The sequence below is a fragment of the Pristiophorus japonicus genome, chromosome 22, assembly GCF_044704955.1.
Source record: "Pristiophorus japonicus isolate sPriJap1 chromosome 22, sPriJap1.hap1, whole genome shotgun sequence".
In the NCBI taxonomy this organism is placed as follows: Eukaryota; Metazoa; Chordata; class Chondrichthyes; family Pristiophoridae; genus Pristiophorus; species Pristiophorus japonicus.
The window spans coordinates 3,887,761-3,908,094 of record NC_091998.1 but is presented as its reverse complement, the minus strand read 5'-3'; the positions used below and the strand labels follow the sequence as shown (position 1 = coordinate 3,908,094).

Sequence of the window (20,334 nt, the reverse complement as noted above, 5' to 3'; positions counted from 1 at the left end):
AAAAAAAAAAAAACACAAAAGAAAAACCAAAAAAAAAGGAAAAAAAGGGCCTTGTAAATGTCTGGTGTGTCACCCAGGTCGGGTGGCACAGTTTAATGTTTTATGTTTTGCAGGTGAACTCCAAAAAGAGTTTCATGCACAAGGACCCCCAGGTCCCTCTGCACCGCAGCATGTTGCAATTTCTCCCCATTCAAATAATATTCCCTTTTACTGTTTTTTTTTCCCAAGGTGGATGACCTCACATTTTCCGGCATTGTATTCCATCTGCCAAACCTTAGCCCATTCACTTAACCTATCTAAATCTCTTTGCAGCCACTCTGTGTCCTCTACAAAACCCGCTTTCCCATTAATCTTAGTGTCATCTGCAAATTTTGTTACACTACACTCTGTCCCCTCTTCCAGGTCATCTATGTATATTGTAAACAGTTGTGGTCCCAGCACCGATCCCTGTGGCACACCACTAACCACCGATTTCCAACGCGAAAAGGACCCATTTATCCCGACTCTCTGCTTTCTGTTAGCCAGCCAATTCTCGATCCATGCTAATACATTTCCTCTGACTTCGCGTCCCTTTATCTTCTGCAGTAACCTTTTGTGTGGCACCTTATCGAATGCCTTTTGGAAATCTAAATACACCACATCCATCGGTACACCTCTATCCACCATGCTCGTTATATCCTCAAAGAATTCCAGTAAATTAGTTAAACATGATTTCCCCTTCATGAATCCATATTGCGTCTGCTTGATTGCACTATTCCTATCTAGATGTCCCGCTATTTTTTTCTTAATGATAGCTTCAAGCATTTTCCCCATTACAGATGTTAAACTAACTGGCCTATAGTTACCTGCCTTTTGTCTGCCCCCTTTTTTAAACAGAGGCGTTACATTAGCTGCTTTCCAATCTGCTGGTACCTCCCCAGATTCCAGAGAATTTTGGTAGATAAAACCAATGCATCTGCTATAACTTCTGCCATCTCTTTTAATACCCTGGGATGCATTTCATCAGGACCAGGGGACTTGTCTACCTTGAGTCCCATTAGCCTGTCCAGCACTACCCCCCCTAGTGATAGTGATTGTCTCGAGGTCCTCCCTTCCCACATTCCTGTGACCAGAAATTTTTGGCATGGTTTTTGTGTCTTCCACTGTGAAGATCGAAGCAAAATAATTGTTTAAGGTCTCAGCTATTTCCACATTTCCCATTATTAAATCCCCCTTCTCATCTTCTAAGGGACCAACATTTACTTTAGTCACGCTCTTCCATTTTATATATCTGTAAAAGTTTTTACTATCTGTTTTTATGTTTTGCGCAAGTTTACTTTCGTAATCTATCTTTCCTTTATTGCTTTGTTAGTCATTCTTTGCTGTCGTTTAAAATTTTCCCAATCTTCTAGTTTCCCACTAACCTTGGCCACCTTATACGCATTGGTTTTTAATTTGATACTCTCCTTTATTTCCTTGGTTATCCACGGCTGGTTATCCCTTCTCTTACCGCCCTTCTTTTTCACTGGAATATATTTTTGTTGAGCACTATGAAAGAGCTCCTTAAAAGTCCTCCACTGTTCCTCAATTGTGCCACCATTTAGTCTGTGTTCCCAATCTACTTTAGCCAACTCTGCCCTCATCCCACTGTAGTCCCCTTTGTTTAAGCATAGTACGCTCGTTTGAGACACTACTTCCTCACCCTCAATCTGTATTACAAATTCAAACATACTGTGATCACTCATTCCGAGAGGATCTTTTACTAGGAGATCGTTTATTATTCCTGTCTCATTACACAGGACCAGATCTAAGATCGCTTGCTCCCTTGTAGGTTCTGTAACATACTGTTCTAAGAAACAATCCCATATGCATTCTATGAATTCCTCCTCAAGGCTACCCTGTGCGATTTGATTTGACCAATCGATATGTAGGTTAAAATCCCCCATGATTACTGCCGTTCCTTTTTCACATGCCTTCATTATTCCCTTGATTATTGCCCGCCCCACCATGAAGTTATTATTTGGGGGCCTATAAACTACGTCCACCAGTGACTTTTTCCCCTTACCATCTCTAATCTCCACCCACAATGATTCAACATTTTGTTCATTAGAGCCAATATCATCTCTCACAACTGCCCTGATATCATCCTTTATTAACAGAGCTACCCCACCTCCTTTCCCTTCTTGTCTATCTTTCCGAATTGTCAGATACCCCTGTATGTTTAATTCCCAGTCTTGGCCACCCTGCAACCACGTTTGTAATGATTTGTGCCGTCAACTCATTTACTTTATTTCGAATGCTGCGTGCGTTTAGGTAGAGTGTTTTAATACTAGTTTTTAAACCATGATTTTTAGTTTTGACCCCTCCTGCAGCCCCTTTATATTCATACATATTGTCCCTTCCTATCACCTTGTGGTTTACACTTACCCCAGTGCTACTCTGCTCTGTTGCCTCCTGCCTTTTGCATTCTTTCTTGGGATCCTGTTCATCTGAGCTCTCACCCATTCTAACTAGCTCAGAGCCCTCTCCTGGGTTCCGAATACTCCTTGCATTGAGGCACCGAGCTTTCAGGCTTGCCTTTTTATTACACTTTGACCCTTTAGAATTTTGCTGTACAGTGGCCCTTTTTGGTTTTTGCCTTGGGTTTCTCTGCCCTCCACTTTTACTCATCTCCTTTCTGTCTTTTGCTTTTGTGTCCTTTTTGTTTCCCTCTGTCTCCCTGCATTGGTTCCCATCCCTCTGCCATCTCTGAGACACGACAACAACAAAAATGTGCATTATTCTCACTTGCCGAGGGAAGAAGGGGCTTTGTTGTGAGGCGTGTGCAAAAAGTCTGACCGGAATCTGGGAACCTGCTGTCTTACAGATTGTACCGAACGTTTCGAGACTCGAAGTACGTGTACATGCTGATGGAGGTGTGTCTGGGTGGGGAGCTGTGGAGCATCCTACGTGACATGTGAGTGTATGTCATCTTCATGATCCCGTGTTTTATTGCACACTCAACACTTTCCGCCTGTCTCAATGCCTTGTATATCAACACAAATAACATGGATCAGTGTGAAGTCGCACCTGTGTAATAGGCGGAACTAAGGGCAGAAACGGGGTGGAATACAAAGGGGAGGATGTTAATGTTCAGTTGTGCACAGTCTTGGTCAGATGCCATCTGGAGTCACTGCATTCAGTTCTGGGCACTACCCCTTGGGAAGGATATATCGGCCTCGGAGTGGGGACAGCGCAGATTCACCATAGTGATACCGGGGCTAAAATTAGATTATGAGGAAAGGTTGTATAAATGTGGCATGCATTCCCTTTCGAATTTGGAAGATTGAGGGGTGATCTAATTGTTCAAAGGATTCGATAGGGCAGATAGAGAGGAACTATTTCCCTTGGTGGGGGAATCCAGAACAAGGGGACAGAATCTTAAAATTATAGCTTGGCTATTCAGGAGTGAAATTAGGAAACACTTCTTCACACAAAGGGTAGTGGAGATCTGGAACTCTCTTCCCCAAAAAGTTGAGGGTGCTGGGGGTGAATTGGAGCTTTCAAGACCAAGGTCGATAGGTTTTTCTTAGGTAAGAGTATCGAGGGATATGGATCAAAGGCGGATAAATGGGGTTGAATTTTTGATGCATTTTAAGTCTTTGAATCAAAGCCTGGTCGTTGGGGGGACATTAAGTCTCACACGCCGTACAATTACAAGCAGCAGTAATATTGAGCACACCAGGGAGAGCGTTAGGACCTTGCTGTTGAACAGGGTCTCGGGCTATTCAGGGACACGGAGTGGATACAATGGTCAATTTCGAGGCCCGATACAGAGCGCACAGAGGTCCCACAAAGTAGACCCCCACCCCTGGAGCCAAATCGCTACCTGTGGGATCGAGGAAGCCAAGATTTACGGAACAGGCATTGAGGCAAAACTGTGGACCTACAAAAATCTTCAGCTCGTAGAACTGCCTGAGGAGAGACTTTTTTACATTTATTTGTTCCTGGGATGTGGGTGTCGCTGGCAAGGCCGGCATTTATTGCCCGTCCCTAATTGCTCCTTGAGAAGGTGGTGGTGAGCTGCCTTCTTGAACCGCTGCAGTCCGTGTGGTGAAGGTGCTCCCACAGTGCTGTTAGGGAGGGAGTTCCAGGATTGTGACCCAGCGACGATGAAGGAACGGCCGATATATTTCCAAGTCAGGATGGTGTGTGACTGGGAGGGGAACGTGGAGGTGGTGGTGTTCCCATGCGCCTGCTGCCCTTGTCCTTCTAGGTGGTAGAGGTCGCGGGTTTGGGAGGTGCTGCCGAAGAAGCCTTGGCGAGTTGCTGCAGTGCATCTTGTAGATGGTACACACTGTAGCCACGGTGCGCCGGTGGTGGAGGGAGTGAATGTTGAAGGTGGTGGATGGGGAGCCAATCGAGCAGGCTGCTTTGTCCTGGATGGCGTTGAGTTGCTGAGCTATTGGCCATGCCTCTGACAATAACTATAATGGAATGTTGTGAAGATTTCCGGGGAGAAGATCATATTCTATTGCCAGATTAGTGGGAGCAGTGCAGGGACCCAGAGGCCTCAGTACCTGTGGAGGAGGGAGTGGCATCATTTTACACCATGGATTCTTTTGGTGATGGCAAAACCAGTGCAAATTCTGGCACGTGTCTCGATACAAATATCAAGGTCGAAATGAACTGTGTTTCTCAGTACATGTAAAGTATAACGGAGGCGAGTTCCAAGGTGGGCTTTTCCTGATCCTCTCCCGTAATCTCAGCAGAATGTCCACAGAAACTCCGGTGAACCAGTGTCAAGTCCGTTTCGGGTTTTCACAGATCTTCTGCCAAAGTTAAGATCGATGATCGGGAGGACTTCCATGGAGATATAACCCTTAATGTTCACAAGCTGACACACATTTAGCCATTAATAAAGGATATACTATGCATCTGTTTTCTGTTCTGGTAGGATTTATATCCAACATATTTTATAGTTACAGAACACACCAGTTCATTATATTGCGTTCAGGATTTTAGTTATTTTTCCCGACAGGTCAGTCTTGACCTTCAAGGATCCCAAGATGAATAAGTGCAAGGATCCAGCAGCGTGGCCTCGTCTTCCAGACCCAGTGCTGCCTCCACAGTGACAATTCGGCCGGTGTAAGGGAGCAGACAGATCACCAATAACAGCAACATACACTTAGAGAGCAAAATATCACCAAACCCTTCACTGTCAGGGTTGGGAAACAAAGAGAGAAAGAGAGAAAGAAAGAAGTTTGATTGTAGGAAGCATGACAGCCAATTTGTGTGCATCAAGCTGACACTAACAGCAGTGAGATAATGACTACATAATCTGTTTTAGCGATGTTGGTTGAAGGATCAATTGGGCTGAATTGTTGCTTCACAAAGGTTGGGCCCAGTTCAATATTTACTACTGCTGTTCAGTGTTCACATTTTTGAGGCGAATCACTGACCTCCCCAGTAAACGGGGCCGTCAGTTCACCTTTCCCGACCTTTGGGCTTTGGATTGAGAGTTCCATGAATTATGGGGATCCTCGAAACTGATTGTTGGATGAAATCCCAGTCGCTCTGCTGCGCAGGTCCCGATTGATGGGGGCTGCCTTTGCATCCTGTGTGTGTGCCTGGGCTAAACACAAACACAGGCTTTCACACCGGAAACAGGACACAAAGACAACACTGCTCCCACACCGATCTAACGTGGACCTTTCTCCTCGACTGAGCGAGCTGCCAGAACCATTCTGGCATAACGGGCACTCCGTCTTTGAGCACCGGAGACTGATAGGCCCACGGACGATGACAGATGCACACAAAACCACTCCAACAACGTCTTGCATTTATAAAGCGCTTTTAACATAGTAAACAGTCCCAGGAGCAATACCAGACAAAAGGAGACCAGACTCCCTGTTCCCCCACAAGAGCTGACTTTGTGTGTGTTTTTTGCAGGTGTTTCTTCGATGATTCTACGGCCAGATTTTGTGTCGGATGTGTTGTCGAGGCCTTTGATTATCTGCACAACCGAGGAATCATTTACAGAGATCTCAAGCCAGAGAACTTGCTGCTGGACACAGACGGATATGTGAAAATGGTATGGGTTGCCCCAATAGACCTCCACCTCCCACCCTGTGTCTGGGCATTCCATTCACCCTCGCTTACCAGATTCAGCCTCCTTCAGGCACGAACATCTGGAGGGATCTTTGGTGAAACAAACACTTCGGGGTAAAAGTCAGTTGAAACTGGGGTTGCCAACTCTGGTTGGTTGTATTCCTGGAGGCATCATCGCATGAACTCCCACCTCCAATGTCCCACTCGGTCAAACAGCCATTCTTCCCCATCTCCGACATTTTAATAGGGGAAGTATTCAAAGGAAATGGGCATTATTTTACTGCCCCTATGATTTTATCCTGCGATTTGCTGGCAGTTGTATCCCGGAGATTAACTTTCATTCCCGGAGACTCCAGGCCAATCCAGGAGGGTTGGCAACCACTGTATTTTCAGATGTGAGCAAATTTCTCCCAATAGTTCAAATTTACACCAATGAGAGAAATTCAGTGTTCAGCTATATATGTAATAACCAATCATAGCTTCCATTCACTCCGCAGGCATTGCTGAACACTTGCCTTTACAATACCTCAAAATATCTCTTGTCTAAGTTTGAAATGTGTCCAGGGTCTCTGATCATTTGGTGTGCACGATGTGACTCTGTGTCAGGTTTCTACTGGTGTCAGCCATGGCTCAGTGGGCAGCACCCTCGCCTCTGAGTCAGAAGGTTGTGGGTTCAAGTCCCACTCCAGAGAGTTGAGTGCAAAAGTCTAGGCTGACATTCCCAGTGCAGTACTCAGGGAGTGCTGCACTGTCAGAGGTGCCGTCTTTCAGATGAGACATTAAACCGAGGCCCCATTTGCTTTCTCAGGTGGACATTATAATGTATTTGCTTCATGGGTTCTTTGCTTAAGAATTCATAGCAACACATTTCTATTAAGAATTAGTTGGTTTATTCACAAAGTTTTAATAATCACCAGTTCATCTACTAGGCTCACAACTGCATACCTCATTGTGGATGACCGAGATGCAACTGGCTGGAGTTTTATTGAGTCTTGTGAGCATCATGTGACTGGCTAAGCCACTCACAATGCAACACAGCTCTACAAACCCGTGAGCATACTCACAGGGGCAGACATTACAGATGTAAAAAATCCCATGGCACCATATCGAAGAACAGGGGAGTTTTCCCCAGTGTCCTGGCCAATATTTATCCCTCAATCACCATCACTCAAAAAAATCTGGTCATTATCACATTGATGTTTGTGGGAGCTTTGCTGTGCACAAATTGCCTGCCGCGTTTCTTACATTACAACAGTGACTACACTCCAGAAGTACTTCATTGGTTGTAAAGTGCTTTGGGAGAAGCTGAGGTTGTGAAAGATGCTATAGAAAGGCAAGTCTTTCTTTTTTGAACTCGGTGCAGTGCCAAACCCAAGTGATGTGCGAGTGCCTGATCCAGGAGGTCCCGCTCAGCTCCCCTCGTGAGCCCGATGGGACCCAGCTACAGAATCGCAGCGGCGGCACTTTAAAATCCAGAAGCAAAGTCAAATTTGCAGAGGTTTCAGTTTTTATTCTGTGTTCACCCGGTACTTTGGAGACCCATTGATCCCAGAACAATCAACTCAAAACTCCACACTGACCAGTTCTGTGGGCAGTCAGCTCACCAGAGCTTTTTTTTTCAATAAAAGTCCTTAAAATCCTCATTATAAATAGAACACAGAACCTTTCATTGCCCAGACAATACAACAAGTGAATTTTCAAACTGCATACGGTGCAAAAATTCTGTCTAATCCCCAATGAGCTTTTGTTTCTAAATTATGACGGTTTTTGATGGCGTAAATAAAGAGAAACTGTTTCCAGGGGCAGGAGGGTCACGAACCAGAGGACACAGATTGAAGATAATTGGCAAACGAAGCAGAGGGAAAATGAGGAGAATGTTTTTACGCAGCAAGTTGTTGTGATCGGGAACGCGCTGCCTGAAAGGGCGGTGGGAGCAGATTCTGTAATAACTTTCAAACGGGAATTGGATAAATACTTGGGCCCACACCATTTTTGTATAATTTCTGATGTAAATCAGGTTTGTGAATGTCACGTTGACAAGTGCTGAAGGGGAGTCAGTCAATGCCAGTGTCTCCTTCTCCCAATAGGTCAATAACAAGCTGCTTGGTTTTAATACGTTTCTCCTTCTCCCTCCCTCCCTCCCTCCCGCTCTCTCTCCCTCACTTTCTGTCTCTCCCTCTTTCATTCTCTCCCTCTCTCACTCCTTCTTCCTTCCTTCTCCCTCTCTCTCCCCCTCACTCCCGCCCTCTCCCTCTCTATCCCTCCCACTCTCTGCCGCAGGCTGATTTTGGTTTTGCGAAGCGGATCGGTCTGGGCAAGAAGACCTGGACGTTCTGCGGGACCCCTGAGTACGTTGCTCCGGAGATCATCATGAACAAGGGACATGACTTTGGGGCCGATTATTGGTCGCTGGGGATCCTGGTCTTCGAGCTGCTGACTGGAAAGTGAGTATTGGGGCAGAGCGTTTATATCCCAGTGTTGGTTCAGGACACTCACAGCACACACTCTTCCCCCTTTCCCTGTCTCTGCACTTCCTTAACAATCTGTTTCAACTCAAACTTTTTCCAGTTCTGATGAAGGGTCACAGACCTGAAATATTAACTCTGTCTCTTTCTCCACAATTGCTGCCTGACCCACTGAGATGATTTCCAGCATCTGCAATATTTTGCTTTTGTTATAAAATACATCTTTCTTCTCACAGCACCATTGAGAATCATAGCATCTTACAGCACAGACAGAGGCCATTCGGCCCGTCGTGTTGGTGCTGGCTCTATGAAAGTGCAGTCTTGTTTAGTCGCACACCCGCTTTAAGTCTGTAACCCTGTAAGTTTCTCATCCTCCAGCACCTGTCCAACTCCCTTTTCAAATTATTGATGCAATCAGCTTCCACCATCTTTTCAGGTCGTACATTCCAGATCCCAAACTCTGAGTGAGAAAATCTCACCTCAATCTATGACGTCTTGCTATTGACCCACTTGCCAGAATATTAGGCCCATTTACTCTGTCAAAACCTCTCATCATCTTGAAGACCTTCTATTAGGTCACCTCTTCACCTTCTCTGTTCCGAGGAGAACAGCCCGAACCTTCCCATCACCTTCCATTTGCAGGAGACGACCCATCAGGTGATTCGTTCCAACAGAATTGATGTCACTGGATCACGAGTTTGTCATCTGACCAAACTTCAGGGATTGCCAAAGATAGTTTTGTGAGGATCGTGTCCCTGTGGACAAGTTCTCATCATCCCGCTGGTAGCTCAAAAACAGATTCTGTTTGTGAAATGCATGGTTATTCATAAACAGGCTTTCCCATGGAAATCACCGGCTAACAAGGAGATACAGATGTGGCTTTTGTTGATAAATCTGGGGACAGAATAAATTCGGGCTAAGGAGCTCCTTTTCAAAAGCGCCTTCAGCAAGTGATACGAATGATAATTAACTCTCCATATTTTAATGAGGTGGACAATTAGCATATTCATTTTTGGAAACCTGTTCCTCTCTCCCTTGTGGTATTACTGGGTTTCCAAACATTGAGGCTGGGCGTTAAGGAGATCACTCTGGGGTATTGGACACTCTGGTTATGTTGGGCCATTATTCTTATGTCTGTAAGAATTGACGATTACTCTGGTCCTTGGAGCTGTAATGAGTAATTCTTCACTCTGATTCCTATTCAGGGTACAATAGTTTGGATCAGCATTGCTCTCAATGTAGTAACTAACACCACAGGAAGAATTCACAAAAACTTGCAACCTTCTGACCCGATGACCAATGTCCATATGTGGGCCAAGCAGTGGTGTATATCCAACAGAAGTATTGAGAAAGGAATTCTCCGTCTGCTCTGCACAATGAAAGGTTGTGTTGATGGTTTTGTTGCACAGAAAGTCTTCTCCCACACCCTTAATTCCAACCCTGACCCCTGACATTCTACCCCACATTTCCATGGCAACCAGAGGGGAAATGATGCTAGTGCAGACATACTTCCTTTGAAGGATAATGAGCAGCATTCCAACTATTCTGAAGCTGTACCTGAAACTCCCTCTTGTCTCCTCTCCTTCAGATCTGGGTCTTTCCAATACTTCCAGTTTTCCCGTTTTACTTTATGAACTATCCCTACAGCTGGCCTGACTTCCTAGTCTGTATTTACGTTGAACTTTATTGGCGCCTCCTGTGAGACTAGATGTGTCCACGTTGAACCCCTCGCCCAGTTATGAAGCTGTGTCACTAAAGGATGCTTGGATTACAGACACACACAGGCCCAAGTTGATTTGTGATTCTGTCTTTCTGTCTCTCCAGCCCTCCCTTCACAGGACCCGATCCAATTAAAATTTACAACATGATTTTGAGAGGGATGGAGAAAGTGGATTTCCCCAAGCGAATCCCCAAGCGGCCGGAGGATCTGATCAGGAGGCTGTGCAAGTAAGAAAATGTTATTTGCAATCATGAGCCTTTATTGAAACGTGATGGCTAAAAACAGCAACCGGAGCTTGGCTACTCCTCAAGAGACCTTCCAATCTGGCCCAGGAGCATTTCAACCCTTCATATTTCGGTGCAGCATGCTATCTTCATTTCTACAAGTCTTAGCCACAGTTCTTGTATCTGGGTATTGTCCATATTCATCCTTTGTGAAAGATTTACTGAATCTATCCCTCAATTGCCAGCCTTTAATGTTGCGACTGTTTTTATAGTCTTTGCTCCCTCCGACTGCTCTCTCCAATTTGGCTCCAAATTACCCCCTTTTTTTTTTGAATTCTTTCTTCAGCCATCTTCAACTGCTTGCATTAAATCCCAATCCTCATTATTCTTGTCTTATGAAGTATTTCTGCTTGTTGCATTAGGTTCCCTCTAACCTCTATGGAAACCGGAGAATAGATTCAGTGGGGAGAGAAGCAAAGCTGGAATTGGGCAGCAGAAAAGTAGAAAGTGAATTTGGAAGACAGAGGAAACAAGAGCTGGAAAATAGACAACAAGGGAGTTTGGCACCATTAAATGGTGTATAATTCAATGCAAGGAGTATAGGGAATAAGGCAGGTGAGCTGAGAGCACAGATAGACACTTGGCAGTACGATATTATAGCCATTACTGAGACATGGCTGCAAGAAGGGCGAGTATGTCAACTGAACATTCCTGGTTACAGGATTTTTAGACGGGATAGAGAGGGGGGTTAAAAGGAGGGGGGTCGCAGTATTGATTAAAGAAACAATTACAGCTGTGAGAAGGGATGATATGTTAGAGGGGTCATCAAACAAAGCCATATAGGTTGAATTGAAGAACAAAAAAGGGGCAATCACACTACTGGGAGTGTACTATAGACCCCAAACAGTCAGAGGGAGATAGAAGAACAAATATGTGGGCAAATTGCTGCGAAGAGCAAAAACTATAGGGCTGTAATAATGGGGGATTTCAACTACCCGAATATTAACTGGGAAAAAAATAGTGTGAATGGTACAGAGGGTACGGAATTCCTAAAATGGATTTAGGAGAACTTCTTTAGCCAGTATATAACAAGCCCAACAAGGGAGGGGGCGGTTCTGGACTTGGTTTGGGGGAATGAAGAGGGGCAGGTGGAAGGGGTATCAGCAGGAGAGCATTTTGGTGCTCGTGACCATAATTCAGGAAGATTTAGGGTAGTTATGAAAAAGGGCAAAGGTGGACCAGAAAAAAAAGTTCTCAATTGGGATAAAGCCAATTTTTCTGAGCTGAGATGGGATTTGGCCAAAGTAGACTGGAAACGGCTACTTGATGGTAAATCAGTGGAAGGCATTCAAGGAGGTGATCCTGAGGGTACAGAGCAAGTATGTTCCCTTAAAAAAAAATGGGTGGGATTAACAAATCTAGAGCCCCCTGGATGTCAAGGGACATACAGGGTAAGATAATAAAAAAGGGGAAGCTTATGACAGATTTCGAGAACTCAATACTGCAGAGACTCTAGAGGATCATAAGAAGTGCAGGGATGCAATTAAAAAAGATATCAGGAAAGCAAAGAGAGAGCATGAAAGAATGATGGCAAGTAAAATCATGGAAAACTCAAATATGTTTTATAAAAACATTAAGAGCAAGAGGATAACTAGAGAAAGGGTGGGGCCTATTAGAGACCACAAAGGAAATCTGTTTATGGAGGCAGAAGATGTGGGTATGAGTCTTAATGAATACTTTGCATCTGTTTTCACAAAAGAGAGGGGCAATGCAGACTTTGCAATGAGGGAGGAGGAGTGTAATACATTAGACGAGATAAACATAGTGAGAGACCAAGTATTAAGGGGCTTAGCAGCTTTGAAAGTGGATAACTCCCCAGGCCTGGATGAAATGTATCCCAGGCTGTTAAGAAAAGCAAAAGAGGAAATAGCAGAGGCTTTGAACATCATTTTCCAATCCTCTCTGACTACTGTGTGGTGCCAGAGGACTGGAGGACTGCTAATGTGGTAACTTTGTTTAAAAAAGGGAGAAAGGGATAGACCGAGTAATTACAGGACAGTCAGCCTAACCTCAGTGGTGGGAAATTATTAGAAAAAATCCTGAGGAACAGAATAAATCTTCATTTGGAAAGGCACGGATTAATCAAGGACAGTCAGCATGGATTTATTAAGGGAAGATCGTGTCTGACTAACAATTGAGTTTTTTGAGGAGGTAACCAGGAGGGTCGATGAGGGCAGTGCGTATGATGTAGTGTATATGGATTGTAGCAAAGCTTTTGATAAGGTCCCACGTGGCAGACTGGTCACAAAAGTAAAAGCCCATGGGATCAGGGCAAAGTGGCAAGTTGGATCCAAAATTGTCTCAGAGGCAGGAAGCAAAGGGTGATGGTCGATGGGTGTTTTTGTGACTGGAAGGCTGTATCCAGTGGGGTTCCGCAGGGCTCCGTGCTGGGTCCCTTGCTTTTTGTAGTATATATCAATGACTTGGACTTGAATGTTGGGGGTATGATTATGAAGTTTGCAGATGACAGTAAAATAAGCTGTGTGGTTGATAATGAAGAAGAAAACTGCGGACTGCAGTCAGATATCAGGTGGGCAGAACAGTGGCAAATGGAGTTCAATCCAGAGAAGTGTGAGGTAATGCATTTGGAGAGGGCTAACAAGGCAAGGGAATACACATTAAATGGTACGACACTGAAAAGTGTAGAGAAACAATGGGACCTTGGAGTGCAGGTCCACAGATCCCTAAAGGGAGCAGGCCAGATAGATAAGGTGGTTAAGAAGGCATATGAAATACTTGCCTTTATTAGTCGAGGCATGGAATACAAGAGCAGGGGGCTTATGCTTGAACTGTATGTGTGAAGTTCTGGTCACCACATTACAGGAAAGATGTGATTGCACTGGAAAGGGTGCAGAGGAGATTTACAAGAATATTGCCTGGATTGGAGAATTTTGGCTATGAGGAAAGATTGGAGATGCTGGATTTGTTTTCATTGGAACAGAGGAGGCTGAGGGGATACCTGATTGAGGTGTATAAAATTATGAGGAGCCTGGATAGAGTGGATAGGAAGGACCTGCTTCCCTTGGCAGCGAGGTCAACAACCAGGGACATAGATTTAAAGTAATTGGGGGGAAGTGTAGAGGAGATATGAAGGGAAGAGTGTGGTGGGGGTCTGGAACTCACTGCCTGAAAGGATGGTAGACGCAGAAACCCTCATCACATTTAAAAAGTGCTTGGATGTGCACTTGAAGTGCCGTAACCTACAGGGCTACGGACCGAGAGCTGGAAAGTGGGATTAGGCTGGGTAGCTGTTGGTCGGACAGCACAGACACGATGGGCCAAAATGGCCTCCTGCCGTGTTGTAAATTTCACTGATTCTATAACCTCACAACATAGCGATTAAGGTTTCTGCCTCAAATCTTCAACTAGACTCAAATGCATTCCCTCTTCTGCTGCGTTTTCCCAATGGATTTGGCTCCAAGGTTTGCTCACTTGGGGTAGATGTTATGATCCAGTGCTCCCAACCTCACCCCCAGATTCCTGACCTGTGCCGGCCCCATGAAACTGGCCGCTGGGAGTGAGATGTCAGCTGTACCTCAGCCCAGCGAATGTGTAAATCTTGTGATGAAGGGTCGGTTGTTCACCTGAAACACCAAAGGCTGAATGACTTGCTGGTTATTTCCAGCGGTTTGTTTTTAATGGAATTTTCTTTTTCTTATGTTTCAAAGAGGCAACAATTGCGATTTGAATGTTGCCAGATTTTAATGTATTTGCTGAATGAATTACAGGCTTGAACCTGGTTGATGAATAGTGTTCCTATTTTAATGTGGCTGTTTAATAATTGTGCAGAATTAATCCAACAGAGAGATTAGGAAACAAGAAGAATGGAATAAACGATATTCGGAAACACAAGTAAGTGAGCTGACAACTCAAGGGCCAAGTGGGGAAAGGAGCTATGATATTGGGTGCCGGTGGGACCTGGGGGCAGAACCTTAAAATTAGAGCCAGGCCGTTCAGGAGTGATGTCAGGAAGCACTTCTTCACACAAAGGGGTGTGGGAATCTGGAACTCTTCCCCCAAAACCTTTTGAAGCTGAGGGTCAATTGAAAATGTCAAAACTGAGCTGGATTGATTTTTAGGGCTAGGGTATTAAGGGTTACGGAACCAAGGCGGGTAGATGGAGTTACGATACAGATCCACCATGATCTGATTGAATGGCGGAGCAGGCTCGAGGGGCTGAATAGAAACATACAAATCTGTCCTCGCCGGCCAACAAAGAGCCACACGGCTCTCGGTCAGCAGCCCCGAAGGTTACCTATAAACGTATGGCCTCCTTCTGTTCCTATGAATGGGTTTGAGGGTGAACACCATGTTGTGTTCATACCCTATTTGTTTGTTACCGGATACTAGGCAGGCATTAGGACCCTGCGGGAGCTATTCACACACTGCTGTAAACATGCTGGTTCACGCTGGTTCTGGGACACCATTTTGGGAGTTGCTATAAAGGACACAATTAGTTACATTACTCCTGTTGCAGTTAGTCTGTTTACTTACGTACACAACACAACACAGGTCTAGTCAGTGAAGAGCTGGCTTCACTGGGAGCCTGAGGTCAGCATGTGCCCAGAGCGAGCCTCCCCCACCATCGGCCCTTCAGTACGCGGGACATACACAGCCGGCAACATTCCCATCTGATGGTCAGGAAATCCCGAGGCAGGGAGTGGCTGGATTTCCGCTCTGCATGGCCAGCGAGCGAGGCTGTCACTGGCAACAGACTCGGTAAAATGACCCCTTTACCGAGACCCTGCTAAACCTGGGCTGGGAACAAGTGAGAACAAAATCTTCAACTCCACTGCCCCTGGGCTTCACCTCGACAAGCACGGGAATTCACCGTAAAAAGACAAAATAACTGTGGAGGGGCCATCAACATAAGATACTAATAAATTCAAGCAGGAATTTGGGAGAAACTTCTTCACCCAGAGAGTGGTTTAGGCGAGTATCATAGATGCATTATAACTGCATAGAGGAGAAAGGAATAGAAGGATATGGTGATGTGGTGAGATGGAGAGGGGTGGGAGGGGGCTGGTGGGGAGCATAAACACCGGCACGGACTTGTTGGGCCGAATGGCCTGTGTCTGTGCCGTATATTCTATGTAATTATGGGACTCATGGGGAGGTTACCAGACATTCTGGGTGAATGACAGAAATAACTATATCCTGCCCCAAGACCAACAAGCAAACCCTTTCAGTGACATCACACCTGGGCCACACACAATGTCCAGGAAAAAGACAGACACAACAGGTGTAAAAATAAAGAAGTTTATAAGAAAGAAAAACTTGCATTTCTATAGCAACTTTCACAACCACCGGACTTCTCAAAGCGCTTTACAGCCAATTAAGTACTTTTGGAGTGTAGTCACTGTTGTAATGTAGGAAACACGGCAGCCAATTTGTGCACAGCAAGCTCCCACAAACAGCAATGTGATAATGACCCAGATAATCTGTTTTTTGTGATGTTGATTGAGGGATAAATATTGGCCCCAGGACACCGGGGAAGAACTCCCCTGCTCTTCTTCGAAATAGTGCCGTGGGATCTTTTACGTCCACCCGAGAGAGCAGGCGGGGCCTCAGTTTAACGTCTCATCCAAAAGACGGCACCTCCAACAGTGTGGCACTCCCTCAGCACTGCACTGGGAGTGTCAGCCTGGATTTATGTGCTCAAGTCCCTGGAGTGGGATTTGAACCCACAACCTTCTGACTCAGAAACAAGAATGCTGCCCACTGAGCCACGACTGACATTGAGAGAAAAGTGTGGCTGATGTTAGAGGACTGTCAAAATGGCATTAATTTGCTAACACCTACCACGGGGTTAGGGAGGAGGGGAATGTGAATGCTGTAAGATTGCCTTAATTCAGATGTGGCTGCTTTTGAAAGTAACAAAGATACTGAACTCAGAGTTCCGAACACAATGGACATCAGTCACTGCACCCTCAAAAGTAGGGAATGATGTGAAGCGATATTTGGATGAGCGAGGAGCAGGAAAGATCAAGGTGAAATCCAATTACTTTCCAGTATTCTTTTATGAAAATATTAAAGCTTTGATATTCAGTTGAATAAAAGTCATTGTGGTGCTGTACCCGCTGCTCTGAGCACACTTGGGCTGTAGCCTCTAATTGATAGTTGCTCCCTCGCTGCTATAAACGGAATAAATTACCTTTGTCTCTTATAATCACGGTGCAGATTCATTGTGTTCTTTCTCACTTTGCTTCAGATGGTTTCAAGGCTTTGACTGGGAGGGGCTCAGAACTCGGAAAATGAAGTCCGTTCTTCAAAGAGAGGTAAGTGTGGCTTTACAATGGCGCGGGGGATGGGCACCTTCTCAATACTGTTTTTGAAGTTTGTGAAATAAGCAGCGATCCCGATATCCCCACACGTCTCAGCGAGCCAATCCGCGGGGCCGCAGGAAGATTGAGGAGAGACAATGTCAATTAAATGGGAGGAAGAAAAAATAAAGCCTTTCATTTCTCCAGCGCCTTTCTCAACCTCCGAACGTCTCAGTTAGATTGCTCCTTCATCTTCTGCACTTGGAACGCAAGCCTAGTCTGTGATTTAACCCTTTGAGCCCCATTCTGGTGAATCTGCGCTGCTCCCCCTCCGATATATCCCTCCTCATGGGCGGGGCCCAGGACTGAAGGCAGTGACTCCAGCTGTCATCGAAGCAGAGCTTTATATTACCCCATAAACTTTTATACTTAATAGAATATTCTGTGCAACCTGTCCCTGTAATTTAACCCTTTGAGCCCCGGTATCGTTCCTCTGACAGGCTTGTTTGGGGCGGTGACACTCGCGAGGCCGAGACTTTGCGCCAGACTCCGAAGTCTCGCTTCCCACAGGAAACTGTGCTTACCGCCCCGGGAACGGTGTGGATCGTTAAATCCAGGACTCCACTTCCTTCCTGGGGTGGGGGCAGGGCGCACGGCTCAGCGGCGTTCCGCACCGGGAGCAGCAGGGAGTGCTGCCGTGTACTGAATTGAGGGGAAAGGGCCCCAGCTGCCGAATCTGCCGATTGTGAACCCGGCGACCTGGAGCACCGGGGAGCAGGGTTGCCGCGTGACCAGCCCGGCTCTCGAGCAGAGCGCCAGACTGAGCGATTGTGGCACCGACCCCGCGGTCAAAGCCACAGCGGCGGGGGAAAATAAAACCGACATGTTTTTTGACAAGCAGCCAGCCCCCTCCCCTTTAACTTTGGCCCCACGAGCAAGCGGCCGCCCGCCTGGTACGCGCCCCGTGCAGTGTTAGGGGGTGATGCCCAATATTCGGGTCCGGGGTGCTGCGCACGGCGATGATGTCACGAGATCAGGGCGCACACTGTCGCACTGTCACTAAATGCCCGCCGAATTTAGCAAGCGTTGTTAGTGGCGCCGCGCACGGTTACAATGTCCTTCATGGGGAGCCACAAATGACCCCAATTGCTCCTCCGTAACCTGTGGCTGACTCCTTGCCTTCAGCTGAACGGACCCACGGATCACAGTCGCTTCGACAGCTTCTCCCCGGAGAACGATGAGCCGGCAGACGAGTTCTCCGGCTGGGACGAGGGCTTTTGAGCAATGCTCCCCACCTGGGACATTTCTGGGATGGAGGCCGAACACTTCAGGAATCTTCAAGGAGAGAGAATAAGATAACGGTTGATGATCAGTTTAAAAACCCAACTCATTGGACGATCTGATTGGACGGGCTGAAGCACCACGGTGTATGTCGGCAGCCCTGGTGTGCCAGTGAGTGAGCTCGGTCCCTGGGCTCGGGGGTTTACCGAACGATGGGAAGCGGTGGGCTCCTATGTTAGACTCCAGGCGTCTGCAGTTGATGCGTGAGTTGCCCCAGCTGATGGGAAAACCACCAGTGTTATTTACTGCATCTTTCAGACAGACTGTTAACAGGAAAGGAACAGGAGGAACTATCGCTGGGCGTGGAGCAGGTGCTGGTAAACATTATGAACTTTATTAACTCTGCAGCAGTTTAGTGACTGGAACCCTGTAGGAAATGCTCAAAATTCATTGCTTTGCCAAAAGACCTTTACTCGCATATAGAGAGGCAGAATGGAGCTCAGAGGATAAGGTGCCAGCCCAGTATTTATTCTGTGAGAACGACAAATCTAATTTACTGAGCTAGAACTGAATGGATAGAACATAGCAGTAGGAGGCGGCCATTTGGCCCCTCGAGCCTCTTCCACCATTCAGTTAAATCAGGGCTGATCTGTATCTTAACTCCATCTATCCGCCTTGGTTCAGTAGCCCTCAGTACCCCGGCCCAACAAAAATCCATCAGTCTCGGTTTTTACATTTATAATTGACCCCCAGCCCCAACAGCTTTTAGGAAGAGAGAGTTCCCAATGAATTTTTCTCATAATAATTGTTTTTTTTTTGTGTTCTGTTCATAGTTCACATGTATTTCATTAAATAAAGCAGCAGATTTACTCAAAGGTGTTGGTTATTAGGAATATTGGGATATGTTGCAGATCATGAAAAAAGGACACTGATTGTAATCAGCGGAAGAAACGCTGTGGCCTCAGTCCGATCAGGGCCTAGCTGTTGTGTTATTTATTTACTTATTTAATGGCAATGGGATTCAAGTTGTTTCAATGTTTAAAGTATTGTTAGAAACAAATAAAGGTTAAACAAATTAAGGATCTCTCATTTTTGTGTGATCACAGAGCTGTGCTGACTGTTGGGACTGGGTTGGCATGGAGTATGAACATTGCACATGGTTGTGGTGTAGCCTGGGCCCTACACCCTGGGCCCTACACCCTGGGGCCACAGCCTGGGCCCTACACCCTGGAGCCCGACACCCTGGGCCCTATACCCTGGAGCCCGACACCCTGGGGCCCTACACCCTGGGCCCGACACCCTGGAGCCCTACACCCTGGGGCCCTACACCCTGGGCACTACACCCTGGGCCCTACACCCTGGGCCCGACACCCTGGGCACTACACCCTGGGCCCGACACCCTGGGCCCTACACCCTGGGGCCACAGCCTGGGCCCTACACCCTGGGCCCGACACCCTGGGCCCGACACCCTGGGCACTACACCCTGGGCCCGACACCCTGGGCACTACACCCTGGGCCCTACACCCTGGGGCCACAGCCTGGAGCTGTAGTTTTGTGGTTTCACGTGCTGCTGAGGGCTGGTTCTGGTGTCATGTGAGGCTATGAAATAGTTGAGCCGTTGGATGATGGTGTTTTGCTGAGAAATATGAGCTTGGGTTTGATTCCAGAATTTGATTCTCCGATTACTCTGCTCTTTCTGACGCAGTTTTTATTTATTGCCATGGTCACCGACGATAAACACATTGACCTGGGTAAAAGAAGAGTAAAGCGGATTCTCTCCACAGAGACAAACTGTGAGGCCTATTGCTCTACAACACAATGATCAACTCGTGACATTGCAACGCAGGTTCATTTATTGGTTTAGCAACACCTGGACCATCAAACCTGCATCTTCCACAGTCCATCGAAAAAGAAAAAGACTTGGATTTATATAACGCCTTTCACCACCTTGGGATGTCCCAAAGCGCTTTACAGCCAATGAAGTACTTTTGGAGTGTAGTCACTGTTGTAATGTAGGAAACGCAGCAGCCAATTTGCACACAGCAAGCTCCACAAGCAGCACTATGATAATGATCAGATAATCTGTTTTGAATTGTTGGTTGTGAGATGAATATTGGCCAGAGATTGGGATAATTCTCCTGCTCTTTTTTGAAATAGTTCCATGGGATTCTTCTACGTCTACCTGAGAGAACAGACAGCACTCCCTCAACACTGCACTGGGAGTGTCAGCCTAGATTTTTGTGCTCAAGTCC

General features: G+C 46.2%; 1 protein-coding gene across 1 annotated transcript in view; it reads left to right on the top strand.

Annotated features, from left to right (window-relative positions):
• LOC139235161 (cGMP-dependent protein kinase 2-like) overlaps positions 1–18,166 on the top strand; it is a 68,464-nt gene extending 50,298 nt beyond the window's left edge. The window contains 7 exon segments of the mRNA XM_070866380.1: positions 2,846–2,935; positions 5,911–6,052; positions 8,350–8,513; positions 10,359–10,481; positions 14,328–14,390; positions 16,750–16,816; positions 17,987–18,166. Of these exon segments, the coding sequence (XP_070722481.1) occupies positions 2,846–2,935; positions 5,911–6,052; positions 8,350–8,513; positions 10,359–10,481; positions 14,328–14,390; positions 16,750–16,816; positions 17,987–18,082 (745 nt within the window). The 3' untranslated portion in view covers positions 18,083–18,166.
• The last annotated feature ends 2,168 nt before the right edge of the window (positions 18,167–20,334 follow it).